Source organism: Perca fluviatilis, chromosome 14, assembly GCF_010015445.1.
Source record: "Perca fluviatilis chromosome 14, GENO_Pfluv_1.0, whole genome shotgun sequence".
NCBI lineage: Eukaryota > Metazoa > Chordata > Actinopteri > Perciformes > Percidae > Perca > Perca fluviatilis.
In genome coordinates, this window is record NC_053125.1 from 34,255,629 (window position 1) to 34,270,096 (window position 14,468).

The 14,468-nt window shown below is 39.0% G+C and overlaps 2 protein-coding genes across 4 annotated transcripts in view; both read left to right on the forward strand.

Annotated features, from left to right (window-relative positions):
• The window catches only part of LOC120572816 (low affinity immunoglobulin gamma Fc region receptor II-like), a 56,089-nt gene that overhangs the window by 26,767 nt on the left and 14,854 nt on the right, over nucleotides 1–14,468 (forward strand). The window lies entirely within an intron of this gene.
• Nucleotides 5,736–13,561, forward strand: LOC120572764 (polyunsaturated fatty acid lipoxygenase ALOX15B-like). The gene is made up of 15 exons (XM_039822191.1): nucleotides 5,736–5,772; nucleotides 5,915–6,083; nucleotides 6,964–7,156; nucleotides 7,332–7,413; nucleotides 7,728–7,850; nucleotides 7,956–8,059; nucleotides 8,563–8,729; nucleotides 8,897–9,040; nucleotides 9,536–9,739; nucleotides 9,940–10,026; nucleotides 10,130–10,299; nucleotides 10,909–11,030; nucleotides 11,174–11,274; nucleotides 12,904–13,074; nucleotides 13,285–13,561. Exons 2-15 carry the CDS (start codon nucleotides 5,940–5,942, stop codon nucleotides 13,462–13,464), a joined length of 1,992 nt encoding a protein of 663 aa, XP_039678125.1. The 5' UTR covers nucleotides 5,736–5,772; nucleotides 5,915–5,939; the 3' UTR covers nucleotides 13,465–13,561.

Consider the following 14,468-nt stretch of genomic DNA (forward strand, 5'->3'; position numbering starts at 1 on the left):
CGCATCAAGAAACCATAACAGAAAGCTTCCTGGAAAACCCCCAGACAGCCTGTAAGAGATCACAATGTGTTGTACAAGTACTCAATTAATGTTAAGTACAAATGTTTTTTTCATGCCACTTTCTACGTCTACTCAGAGGGAAATACTCCGTACATTTTGCTTCGTAATGTGTATTAAATTGTGAAGGTGTCCCTTTGGGCTCTGGGTGATTGTGACGCCACTTCCATGGATATTTTTAAAAGCATTATTATAGCTTACAGGAAAAAAGAATTAGACTTATTTCTTCAACAAACTGACTGACCGGTGACACTGACACAAAGACAGTCAGCAAGAACCAGTGGCCTTTGAAACATTGTTTATATGATAAATAGATAAAATGATTAGGTAAAGTCAGCCAGTCAGCCAATCTCCACCCAGAAACCTCTATGCCTGGAGAAGCTCTAAAGAGGCAGTGGAACAAGTTGTTCTGCAGGCCCCCCAACTATGCTACACCCCAGAACAGCTCCGTGTACACGTCACAGGTTTAGGAAACACCTGAATCAAATGGGTCTGGAAGAAGCACAATGGGACAGACTGAAAAACCATCCATAAATTCCAGGTCACTCTCCTCCTGCTCTAGGAATGCTAGCTGCCTGGACACAACCACAGGTGTCCGTGGAGACGTAGCACCAGCCCACCCAGCACGCCCCGCCAGGTCGTTGCCCAAAATCATATCAACACCGTCAAAATGGCAACGCAGGGCACATCCCTACAGGGACAATGCACTGTACCAGCCCCCAGTGTTGAAGCTTTAGTGTGTAACTTTTTTAAATTAATGAACGTCCGTTACATTACCAAATGAGTTGCTACAAAGCTAATTACATCACAGAAGGCTTGTATCATGTGGACGCACCCACAGTGTTGTTGTTATTAGATAAGATAAGATAATACTTTATTGTCTGTTACACAAGGGTTACAGAAATACAGAAATAGATTATTTTATAGATAGGAGTCGGACCGATGTGTCACAATCAAACTCTATATAAATATATCAGTAGAAATCTGTTTCAAATGGGACATTTTACCATGTGTACACATTTGCTTAAAATTAATTAATTTGAATCTGCATGCACATGCGGAGACACACACAAACACCCACACACACGGACACACACATACACACCTCCAACACACACATTCATACAAACAGCAGCTGAAAACTTCCTCATGTAATGGATCACATTATTTTGCTTTCCAGCACATGGAAATGCACACAAACACATACATACATGAAAAACATGCACATGTACACATATGTGCACGCACATGCATTCTCACACACACACACACACGCACGAACAACATCCTGAAATTGGGCAATGGATCAATATGATTTTCAGCAGATGAACACGCACACACACACTAAATGGGGTCTAGACAATTTTCCGTAAATTAGTGTTTTCCTTTTTGTTAGCTCTCCGTTGTTTATGAATACAATTGTATCAGTACATTTTGACCTGGGGATATCCTGGCTAATAATTGTCACATACCAGTCATTAATCCAAAAGAACTAATGATTGATGATCCTCATTTTACTCAGAAAGTATGTATAGTTTCATGCAAAGGAGCTCTGTCAACCATGAATGGAAAATGTAAGTGTAAAACTAGTTGTGATGAGTTGGAATGAAGTTGGATAAAAGTGGTAACACAGAATTGAGTGATTAATTATAATTGTCTATGCTTTATAAACAAGCAAAGCAGACCAGGTCACTTTATACCTGGGAAGACACCAGGTGTGATTATTGGCTGCCATTAAAAAGAATAAAATGGTTTCAAAACCATATCCTGACTAATCACTAACATATACCAGTCAGTGATTATCCATAAACATAGATTCATCTGATCTTAAAGGGATACTTCACCGATTAGCATTAAGCTTTGTATTAGAAGCCCATGCGAATGGCCATGCTTCCCTCCTTCATGTCCCCCTGAGACGAGAGATAGCTGAATTGTGGGTCTGAAAAACAACCTCTGATGATGCAAAAATCATCATTTTGCATCATCAGAGGCTTTTTTGTTTATTTATTTTTTGAATTTTTTTATATTTTAGAAAAAATAAGTGTAAAACTAGTGAGTTGGAATGAAGTTGTCTAGAAGGTCTAACATAGAATTGGGTGATAATTTATACTTTATGCTTTATTAATAGGCAAAACAGACCAGGTCTGATTATTGAACAGGTGTGATTATTGGCTGCCATTAAAATAATTGTAATGGTTTCAAAACAGTATCCTGACTAAACTTTGACTTATACCAGTCTGTGATAACCATCAACATATGTTCCTATTGATATCAATGGGCCTCATTCACCAATATTTTCCTAAGTTTTCTCTTATATATGTTCTTAAGAAAGTTTCTACAAAAAGTCTACGCTGGATTCATGACGTGTTCTTAAACAGTAGAATTGTTCGCACCTGTGTTCTTAGGGCCTTTTTATAGTTGTGCGTCGAATTGACGGCTGCGTCTACGCCGGACCCTACGCCGTGCCGCGATGCACGTCGCTCGGCCGTGTTGCATTTCCCCCGACTCATGTCCTGGTTCTCCTTGTCCATAAACAACATGAAATCAAGGAGAGGGTTCACTTCTACTGCTAAATATTTCCCACCGTGGTCAGAAAACAAAGGAAAGACACTTTGTTTCTCTCACTATGATTCTAGAGTCGCTACTCGCTCCGATCGCCGGCACTCTCTCACTTCTCCCTCTACCACACACACACACACACACACACATGCGGCTCGACGCGCACACCAGCGCACAAGTATAAACATCAGGCCACTTACATAGGCTACGGCGAGAGCTCTGCGTGGAGCCTCCGCACAAATGTAAAACGGCCTTTAAGGTGGTGGGGAATCTGTAGCAGGAACAGTTGTCCCTCTCCTTGATTTCATGTTGTTTATGGAGAAGGAGAACCAGAAAATGACTAGGGGGAAATGCAACGCTACCAAGCCGGACGAGCGCGATAACGTGCGTCGCTGCTACGTGTAGTTAAATTTTTCGAGAGGTGCGCGGCAGGCTACGGCGTAGGGTCCTGCGTAGACCCAGAGGGGTCTGCGTCTACGCCGGACCCTGCGCCGTCGATTCGACGCACAACTATAAAAAGGCCTTTAGGATTGATGAATCCCACGTACATATTTACTTTAGTAAAAGTATAAGGTGTCCACTACCACAAACAAGGCCTGGCTTTTAAAAGAAGTCCCTATCCTAACCAGCATAAAACGGAAATGTGTTGTTAGAATCAGAATGCGAATGGTTTTATTCATGGATGTATTTTAAGACGATTTTATTTTCTTTAACCATGCAAGTAAGCAAATAAAGTGTGTGAAGCAGCGGACATGGGGAGATGTGAAAAGGTCCTTACGCAGCCTCGCGGAGGAGTAAACGACGCTGTGGAGAGGCAACTATGATTTAAAAACAGGAATAATAAAAAACAAACATTTTCATTTTCACTTTTACCGGGGCTGTATTACCGAGGGTCATCGGCGCTGCGCCCGGGCTCTGCAGCACCAGAGGCGGCTTGGATCGGCGGTGCCCCATATATACAGTATCTATGGCAACCAAACTTCACTGGTGAGACAAACGTGTGACGGTCAGGAAGACGTTGTGGCAGAGGAGAAACTGATCAGAAAATGTAACGGAACATTGTAGAAATGTAGTGGAATAGAAAGTATAGATAATTGCTGCAAAATGTAACAAAGTAAAAGTCAAAAGTAGGCTATGCACTATTGAGTCTACTTAAGTAAGTAAAGTACAGATACATGATAAATGTACTTAAGTACAGTAACGAAGAATTTGTACTTTGTTACATTCTACCACTGCATTTTGGCTCCATAAATAACGCGATGAATCACCAAATAATGCAGGATTTAATCAGTTTAATTGCTGATGTAAACTGCAGTGTTAGTGTTTTTTGCATATTATGATTTTTTTTTCAACAAATGATCAGAAATACATTACAGTACAATACTATCATTGTAAACGACTGTAGAATTAAATAAAATGCAGTAATCAATTATTTGGAGCAAATTGTCATCACTCAAATGTGCGTAAGAGTGCTTTTCAGTGTTCGTAGATTTTGTTCTTAGCTGAGAACAAATCCAAGTTTATGGAGCATGGTGGCTCAGTGGTTAGCACTTCTGCCTCACAGCAAAAAGGTTCTGGGTTCAAACCCAGGTTGTCTCAGGCCTTTCTGTGTGGAGTTTACGTGTTCTCCCCGTGCTTGCGTGGGTTTTCTCCAGGTGCTGTATAATTAGGACTACAGTTGAAAATTAGCCGACTGGCTAACACTGGCGCATTTACTGAAATGTTCATTAATGTGCATTGTCCTGATCAAATAAACAAAACAGAAGTTAAGAAAACATTAGTGAATCCCAGAATCTTTGTAAAAAGTGCGTAAGAACAGTTGGTGAATGAGGCCCAATGTTAGTCAAAATAATTCATAGTTTCAGCTTTTTTTAAACTCAGAAATTACGTATATTTTTATATGAATTAGGTTTTTTGACCATATATTAAAAGAATAAGCCTAAAAGTAGTGGTAATAGGTTGGAAAGAAGTTGGCTAAGACGACACAGAATTGGATGATAATTTATACTATGCTTTAAAAACTGGCAAAACAGACAAGGAGGACAACAAGTGCATGGTCGACGAGAAGAAAACACTAAGGTTAAACATCTGTGACGTCCTTTGCTGTAGGCTTCTATATAAAGCTCACACCGGTTTACATTCAATTCACATTGCAAGAATGCAGATCTCTGTGAGTTTTAAGCTGTTGCTGCTGCTCGGCTCCGTCTCCGCTAAAGAAAGTTCTGAATGTCCGCGAGACATCTACGCTGCGCTGAGAGACGACCGCCTTGTTTGTTCAAGGCAGACATCAAAATTGTTGCACTTAAGATACAGTAGTGAACTGTTTCACATCGTGTCACAGCAGTTCAGAGATATCCAAAGGTATAGAAATATGTATTTTTATGTAGTGGAGCAAAGTAGAGCTACAACTACTACTGATTATTTTCATGGTGGATTAATGTGTGGATTAAGTTCTGGATGAATGGATGAGTTGTTTGGTCTCTAAAATGTGGATCAGTGTTTCCCAAATGCCCAAGATGACGTCCTCTAATGTCTTGTTTTGTTTTTGTCCACAACTCAAAGATATTCAGTTTCCTGTCCCAGAGGAGAGAAGACAGTAGAACATATTCACATTTAACATGCTGACCCCTCGAATACGAACCATAGGATCATTTCATAACAGTGAGTGTATGTTTATGTTAGAAACAATAAAAATAACTCAGTGATTTGTGCATTTGGTGATTCCATAACTAATATTTGCATTTACTTTGTTTACTTTGCTTGCTACTTTACTGAATTCTCTCTACTGTATAATCCACTAAATGTCTTTGCCATGCCATAGATATTGGTTACTATAATGTTACAGTTTATATATATATATATATATATATATATATATATATATATATATATATATATATATATATATATATATATATATATATGTATATTATAAAACAAAATCTGATGAATCTGGATAAACTTTTAAATACAAATTTTATTAGACTGTGATGCTCACGTCATATACAGTAAGTATTTCATCACCACAGTTGACTATGTACTACTCCTACTGACAGGACACTCCCACCAAAGTGTATGTATAAAAAGAGCATTCAATGGTGACTACTCTTATCAAAAGAACAGTTCATCAAAGGAACATTGTGGTCTCATTAACAGGTAAGAGAGAGGCTTTTTGAAATGTAAAAGACCAATTTAATAGTGATAGCAGTATTTCAAAGATGTTTTGCACTCAGTTTCAGCTAGTGGTAGTTAACCTAATCCATGCTGAGAATGGTTATTATTGATCTCTCCCCACCAGGATTCTGCTGCTTTCCAGAGTGAAAATGGTGAATTATGAAGTGACTCTATCCACTGGCGATCTTGCCTATGCCACCACTTTTAACAATGTCTTCATTAAGCTGGTAGGAACAGATGGGGAGAGTGAACGCACGTGGCTCAATGGAGCTTTACAATTCACCAAAGGAACAGTGAGTCTGAAATATCCCTCTCTCCGTTTATGTAATGTATTACATGCTTCCTCAACGTTGCCTATATGAGATCTTATTCACATCAAATACTGGGATTATATTGCACAAGTTAGACTTTCTCCCCCCTTTTACATTTAGGAATTGTATAATTATTGCGATGTTACGGCTCAGTTCTTGGTTATCAAATACACTCTATGATCATCTCTTGTTTTATGGCTGTTTTTAAATGTAGCTGGCAGGTTTCACTAAACGGTAGGTTTTGAATTGAAAATTATTTAAATTTAGCAATATATTAACCTTTTAAAGTACTTAAATATATAATAAGTAAACCTAAGTCACTTAGCGAACACGTGCAGTGAATGGTTAATGTGCTTTTACGTCCATTTTGGTGAGCACAGAGGGAAAATATGGCATTTTAAAAGTAGCCTACATTTACGGTAGCTAGCTAACGGTAGACTACAGAGAAAGTGTGATATTTTTACGTCCGTTTCGGAGCGACAGAGGGAAAATATTTCAGTCGACACATTAAGCAGAACCAAAATGAGGAACCAAAATTGACATCTAATCTGGTCTGATTCCTACCACAGTGGAACCGGGTTTCGGTACCCAACCTCAGGTAGGACAGGCCAGGTTAATGGAATGAGCAGGTAATAGACCTTTTTCACGGCAGACATGTTGACATGTCATAGTAGGAAAAGCACAGGTATAGTCTAACCATTAATGATGGCTGCATTCCACCAGCAGTTCAGCATATTTGATGAAGTTGCATGATTCTTGCAATTTTGGGGTTGTATCCAAATGGTTGAATGCACTTAATGTAAGTTGCTTTGTACTTGTAATGTATAATCACTTTTATTTCTTTTTTATTTTATTACTCCAGGTGATATCCTGCCCTGTTTCCATTGGAAAGCTGGTCCTGATAGAGCTGGACAAACAGTGTCTCCCACTGTTCCCTCAAGACTCTTGGTTCCCCGCCAAGGTGGAAGTGAAATCTCCTGAGGGAGATACCTACACCTTTCCTATCTACCGCTGGATCACTGACAGCGAGGTGCACCGCTTCCGAGAGGGAACAGGTTTGTCTAAATTAGCTTGGCATCCTGTACGCTGTTCACTGACCACAGAAGACATAAAATAAAGACACGTTCTGCCAGCCAGTCTATAAGAAGGCTGAAGTTAATTCATGCCAACATACTATACTGTATATATGGTATAAACAAATTCAACCTGTGTTGTGGTTCTTTCTCCAAGCTCTGAGAGTCTTCGAAGACAACCATCATCTTGGCAGGTACAGTCGGGAGATGGAACTGAATCAAAGAGAGAAGGACTATCGGTGAGAGCTCAGAGCAACACGTTTTTATTTCATGCACTCCAAAACTAACATGCCTCCAAACCTCCTCCACCTTTGGTTAATACAGTATTCTACATTCATGGCACACAATGATAAATAAACCACAATATGACGTTGTTACACCTGCCAGGGATTATTTAAATTCATTATACTATAACATACAGTATGCTGCAAAATTGCAATATTACATAAATAAATACATGCCTAGGACAGTACATTATTCTTAGATAAATGGGAGTTACACTGGTATGTAGTCCAAAGTTGCTAACCTCTCTGCTCTTCTATATTTATTCCAGCTGGCATGTGTATGCAGAGGGAATACCCCACTGCATGAAGACAACAGACCCTCATTCTTTGCCTTGTGAGGTCCGCTTCTCCTTTACTAAGGACACAGAGTTTCTCTTCACTGCAGCCACTGGGTAAGGTCCTCAATTTCTGGCAGAAATCTATCTGTGTTACTATGTACCTGACTATCAATGCGATTTAAGGCAGAATAATGAAGTTACTCTACTTTTATTTTCTAGGCTGACTGAACTGCAACTTAAGGGTCTGGCTGATTGCAAGAAGAACTGGACAAATATTGATGATATCAATCGGGTGTTCTGCTCCAAACGGACTGACATATCAGGTACTATCATGGACGTTTCATGAAATACTTGATACTGTATTTATAGTAGTACACAGGGGCGTCGGACTGGGGGTGTGGACTGAGTACATGGCGCACTCATGTGAGGAGGGCCCAAAAACATACTAGAATGAATAGCTGTCGATGTGGGGAGGGGCCCATAGAAAATGCCTTTCTACAGGGCCCAGAATTTTGTGCTACGCCCCTGGTAGTACACTACACTGTATTTACTCAGATATTCGACTGCATTCCTACCTAAAAAAACACTACTAAATACTAAATAGTTTATTGGCTTCTGTACTTGGCTCAAAAAGGTGACAGAAGTAAATGTGTCTAAACCTAAGTTAGGGTTTCCTAATTGTATGCTTTGTCCATGTGTAACACATTGTTTTCCTTGTTTCAGTTTCACATGCAGTGTACACATAAGCTGATAACAGTGATGCAGAGTAAGATTTTCTAGCCAACATTTTGAAACTCAGTCAAGTTTAACTCTATTCATTTTCCAGACTATGTCCAGGAACATTGGGAGGAGGATGCTTTTTTTGGCTACCAGTATCTAAATGGTCTCAACCCCATGTTGATCCGACGTTGTTCAGCTCTGCCCGATAACTTTCCTGTCACTGACGACATGGTCTTCCTCCATGGTCAGGGTAGCTTGAGAAATGAAATGGAGGTGAATATCCTGATCTTGATTGACCTTAGTATTTGAAACAATCGTGTTCTGCCCCATGACATGTTCAATTAGGAATTGCATGTTGAATGTTTGCTTAGTGTATGTAATATCCACACTGTATGCATGTGAGTCAAATAGTTTCTCATCCTCACTAAACTTTCAAACAGAAAGGCAACATATTCCTGTGTGACTACAAGCTTTTGGATGGAGTGAAGGCAAACACCATCAATGGGAAGAAGCAGTACTTGATGGCTCCCCTCGTCCTGTTCCACGAAACACCTGATGATAAACTGATGCCAATTGCTATCCAGGTGAGATTAGAACTCAAATGTAGCTTATAGTTAGGCTTTAGGTTAGGGAGTAATCACTCTTCCTACTTCCTTATATGTCATATATTGAAATATTTACAGGGTAGACAGAAATACCTTTAGTAAAATAATTAAAATTACCAATGGAGAGCAAACATACTGCATATGAAGACATGGCTCAGAGAAAAATCTATATTTAAGGTATTTTCATTGCAATTGCCAGACGGCTTACCTCCCTCTTTCCTTATGTCAAAGACATAAGAAGTTAGACATGAAATCATTGTTGATTGAGGATGAACTGATCCTGTGCTCTGACCTGGGATTCAATGAAAATATGAATTTCCTCTTAAGGGATCAACTAACTTAGTAGCAAAAGAAATCTTTAGTAAATAGACGACAACATACAACAATTACACAACATTCTTTAACATTGATAACCAGTACTGGAAATGGATCCATTGGATTGAATAAACCACATCCCCCTTCCTTCTCCTGCAGCTGAAGCAGACTCCAGCAGATGACAACCCCATCTTCTTTCCTACCGATTCTGAGTACGACTGGTTGATGGCCAAGATTTTTGTGAGGAGTGCAGATTTCAGTGAGCATCAACTCAATGTTCACCTGCTGCGCACTCATCTGCTGGCTGAAGTGTTTGCAGTGTCACTGCTGCGTAATGTGCCAATGGTGCATCCACTGTACAAGGTAACTGAAGGCTGAATACTCAACTTACTGTAGTTGTAGTTTTATCAACTTGATTTTTTTTGTCTTCCAAAGTAGATGAATCAGGTTTGTGTGTATTTATTTGCAAGCATTTCTCACTGTTAAATGGTATAGAAGCATCCAGATTTCTGACTTTGTTAACATGTAATAGTGTTACTAACAGAGTTCCCTCTTTCCCTCAGCTCCTCATACCTCACACTCGCTACACTCTGCAGATCGATTACTTAGCTCGAAGTCTTCTAATATCTGAGACTGGAGTTTTTACACAGGTACATAAATACCAAGAAGCTCACTAAACAAAGTTTTTTTTTTCAATGTAATTTACAGTATTTGTGTCTAACTACATTCCTTACATATCTGACTCTTATCTAGTTTGCAGCTTCTGGTGGAGAGGGTATGAAAAAAATCCTGCAGACATCACTGTCCTCAATGACCTACAGCTCCCTCTGCATACCAGACGACATTGCTGAACGTGGTTTGGAGGCTGTGCCGAACTTCTACTACAGGGATGATGGACTCAAGCTTTGGGATATCATCCAAAGGTAGTACAGGTGGAAAAAAGTAGCCCCAAAAGCCTGCTATCTTTAGTAGCTAGCTTTTGTTCTCTTATGTAACTCAGTTCAATTTCTCATGAATCATGTTGAGTCAGCCAACATTTGTGTAGAGTTTCCTGTCCATAATCTAAAGGTATTAACTACTAATCAGCAACATTTGAGCCCCACCACACCTATTAATGTCTTTTTCAAAATAACATTAACAACAGGCCGAACACCTACATTACTTTGACATCGCTGATGAAGTTACCTCAAGTTACCACACTAAGGGCATGCACTCTACCACATGAGCTACCTAGGCGCCCTAGCTACTGCCTCTTGATTTGAGTAGAGTGGCAGTTGGTAATGAAATGTTATCAATATTCCTGCCTGAAATACTTTGATAGAGAATCTCGGTGAGATGAGATGAGAGGCATCCCTACACTTAAACATTGAAGGTGTCAGTTTCAATAAAAACAGAGTGTAAATTGTAATTTCCCCACTCAATAATAAAAAACAAATCATAGACAAAGACTGTCTCACTTCTGCAGTGTGTATAACAATGCATATCTCAACCAGGAATGTGTTTTATATTTTACCTACCTACATTTCTCAAAGGTTTGTGCAGGGAGTGCTCAGTTTCTACTACAAGAATGATGCTGAGGTCCAGAAAGACTCCGAACTGCAGAAGTGGATTTCAGACATTTTTGAACATGGATTTCTTTCCCAAGCACGCACGGGTGAGTTTTAATTTAAAAAATGCTCATTATGGTGATCAATGATGCTTTATGTGCACATTTCGATATTATATTATTATAATGCAAACATAACTCAACTATTCATCTGGATGTCTTTGAGTCAGTTTATTCTTTCTAATTCTCAGGAATTCCACAGAGCTTCACCTCCGTGGTTGAGTTGGTCAAGTTTGTCACCATGGTGATCTTCACTTGCTCAGGACAGCACTCAGCTGTGAATGCTGGACAGGTGAAGCCTTTTCATTTAACCTATTTTTGTGGAATGGGTTCATGAGGTGTTGCAGTTTAGTTCTGAACTGAAGAAAGATGGAAGGCATTAACAAGAGTCTACAGCAGTGGTTCCCAACCTGGGGTCCGGGCACCCCCAGGGGTGGCGGCAAAGTCATTTGCACATGTTAAACAAATTATGATAATACACTGGAATATATAATGTATACAAAAGTCTGTATGGAAACTATATATTTTGTTGTATCCTCGTCTTTCCTGCCGCCACGGCATCACTATTTTATGAATGAAACATGGCGGAGAAATGTGACAGTGCTGATAACTCCTCTGTATCAAAAAAGAAAGTAAGGCTCTATCTCGAGAGTTACCTCAACTTCGGTTTTGGGGGGGGGGGTGCTCAGCTTTTCTTAGACATGAGTAGGGGGGCACCAAGGAAAAACTGTTGAGACCCACTGGTCTACAGCCATGCTAACAGGTCTGTGACGCTGCACTTAGTAACAGTGATGCTTTGAACAAATGCAACACATGATAAAATACTCAAAATGAAAACGCTAACATGCTGACTTTTAGTGTTTATGTTTACCAAGATCACAATCTCTGTTCACCATGTTAACATGTAAACATTTAGTAATCAGCACAAAACACAAAGAACAGCTGAGACGGATGGAAATGTCAGGGTAACACTTTACAATAAGGTACAGAAAAAAATAGGTAGTTAATGATTAGTTACTGTTTTGAAAGGGTAGTTACCTTTTAAATCTTAAGAAAAGGGTAACTACCCTTTTCAAAAAGGGTAACTACCCTTCTGAAAAATGGTAACTACCCTTTTCAAAAGGGTAACTAAACTTCTGAAAAAGGGTAACTACCCTTTTTAAAAAGGGTAACTACCCTTCTGAAAAATGGTAACTACCCTTTTCAAAAGGGTAACTAAACTTCTGAAAAAGGGTAACTACCCTTTTTAAAAAGGGTAACTAACCATTCGTTACACTTCTGAAAAAGGTTAACTACCCTTCTGAAAAAGGGTAACTACCCTTTTCAAAAAGGGTAACTAACCATTCGTTACCCTTCTGAAAAAGGGTAACTACCCTTTTCAAAAAGGGTAACTACCCTTCTGAAAAAGGGTAACTACCCTTTCAAAAACAGTAACTAATCATTAACTACCTATTTTTTTCTGTACCTTATTGTAAAGTGTTACCGTTAACCTCATGGTGGCACTAAGTAAAAAGTCAGGGGATCACCAAAATCATTAGGATCTATCCTCTGGGGACCACGAATCAGTGTGGACCAAAGTGGTGAACCAACTGACCTATTGACTGACACGGCGTGACTTCAAAGAGTATTAAAGCTTATCTTTCGCCAAAATGCAACTTAAGGTGGTTTTTTGAATGTACCTGAGTCAAAATTTAGTTTAAAAACATATTTAGGACGGAAACGCCACTTTTAAGATTGACCGTATTTTCGTTTTTCAGTCAAATGTCCTTTTGAATGGGAGTGCTAGGGGCACTACTATGATAGCATCAAAATCACTATTTTTAAAACACTAAGAAGGGTCCACACAACATGAGACTTTGCTCCAAGTATCACCAGGGGCTACGCTTTAAGCAGTAATCTGTCAATCATGAATTCATTGCAGTATGACTATGGTGGCTGGATGCCCAACACTCCCATCTCTCTGCAACTTCCTCCACCAACCACAAAGGGGAAAACAAGCAAGGCCACGATGCTGCGGACATTCCCTGCCATCAACACAACAGTTCAGGGAATGGCCACCGTGTGGCTACTCAGCAAGCAGTCGTCTGACTTCGTAAGTGCCCGAGATTTTATGAAATATTATTATATAAATCACGTTTATGTTCAGGTTGCAAAAAGTAGTTCACTGTGTCATTACAGCAAGACACCCTCTTTGAGCCACAGAAAGAAATCATGCTCACTACAACTGTACATTATACAGCCAACAGTTTAGGTTCAAACATTTCTAAACAGTGTCTTTTGAATGTATCATTTATCTCATTAGGTTCCTCTTGGCCAATACCCAGAGGACCATTTCAGTGAGGAGATTCCCTGCGAGCTGATAAAGGATTTTCAAGGAGATCTTGAAGTGTTAAGTGCGGTCATCAAAGCCAGAAACAAGAGGCTGGAGGTCCCATACACATACATGGATCCAGCAGCGCTAGAAAACAGCGTGGCCCTTTAAATAGCAGAAGGTGTGACCTCCTCAGCTGTTGGCCAAATTCAGCTTCATATTAACACAAGTGAGAAAGGGAAGAACTGCATGTTTCTGTTTAGTGGAAAGAAATGACTGCATGTGATTGTTGTGGTTATGTATACAGTCTGATTGATTAAACTGTGGTGAAAAAATGTGCTGTTTTAAATCATACACATCCTAAATCTTCTTAGTTTATCAATGACTACACAGGGCATCTTATTAAAATAAATTACAAGTGAAAAATAAAAAATGTGAAGCTGCTGCATTGAGAAGTTTCTTTTAAACACATGTATCTTTCAGAAACAAAATGTGTCAATTTGTGCATGTCTGCCCTCATTGGACTATTTGATTATTTTCTGGCCTGCTCTACAGCAGTGTGTGTTGTGTAGTAGCCTTTAACTGATAACTGAGCTATAGCTTGTTCTGTATGTGAGATTGTTTGTTCTCTGCCAGTTAATCTACAGAACAAAATATACATTATTCTGAGAAAACAATGAAATATATATATATATATATATATATGTACATACTGTATATACACATACATACATCTTATACATCCAGATTTTTTTGCACACCCCTACTAACGCTATATATATATATATATATATATATATATATATATATATATATATATATATATATATATATACAGTTTAAATATGTTTCAAATGTGACATTTTACCATGTCTGCAAATTTGCTTAAATTAATTAATTTGAATCTCTTTCAGATGTTATATACAGTGCTGCTCAGCATAGGTTTATGAACCCATGCTAAAGTTGACTAAAAAGAGGAATAAAAAAACATCTTTAGGAAATTGATCTTAATGCCTTAATTAAAAAACTGAGGAAAAATCCAACCTTTAAGAACACCAATTTCCTTTGTGACTGAATAATGTATGGTAAATAAATAAAGGTTCTTCGTTAAAATACAGGCGGCATAAGTCAGTCCACCCCTATTTTAAATTCCCATAGAGGCAGGCAGATTTTTA

What these genes read in the sequence shown, in the direction of transcription:
- LOC120572764 (XM_039822191.1), top strand. Translation starts at nt 5,940, where the DNA reads ATGGTGAATTATGAAGTGACTCTATCCACTGGCGATCTTGCCTATGCC. An exon ending in CAAAGAGAGAAGGACTATCG is followed by an intron (nt 7,414 to 7,727) that starts GTGAGAGCTCAG and finishes TATTTATTCCAG; the next exon opens with CTGGCATGTGTATGCAGAGG. An exon ending in TGGTGCATCCACTGTACAAG is followed by an intron (nt 9,740 to 9,939) that starts GTAACTGAAGGC and finishes TCTTTCCCTCAG; the next exon opens with CTCCTCATACCTCACACTCG.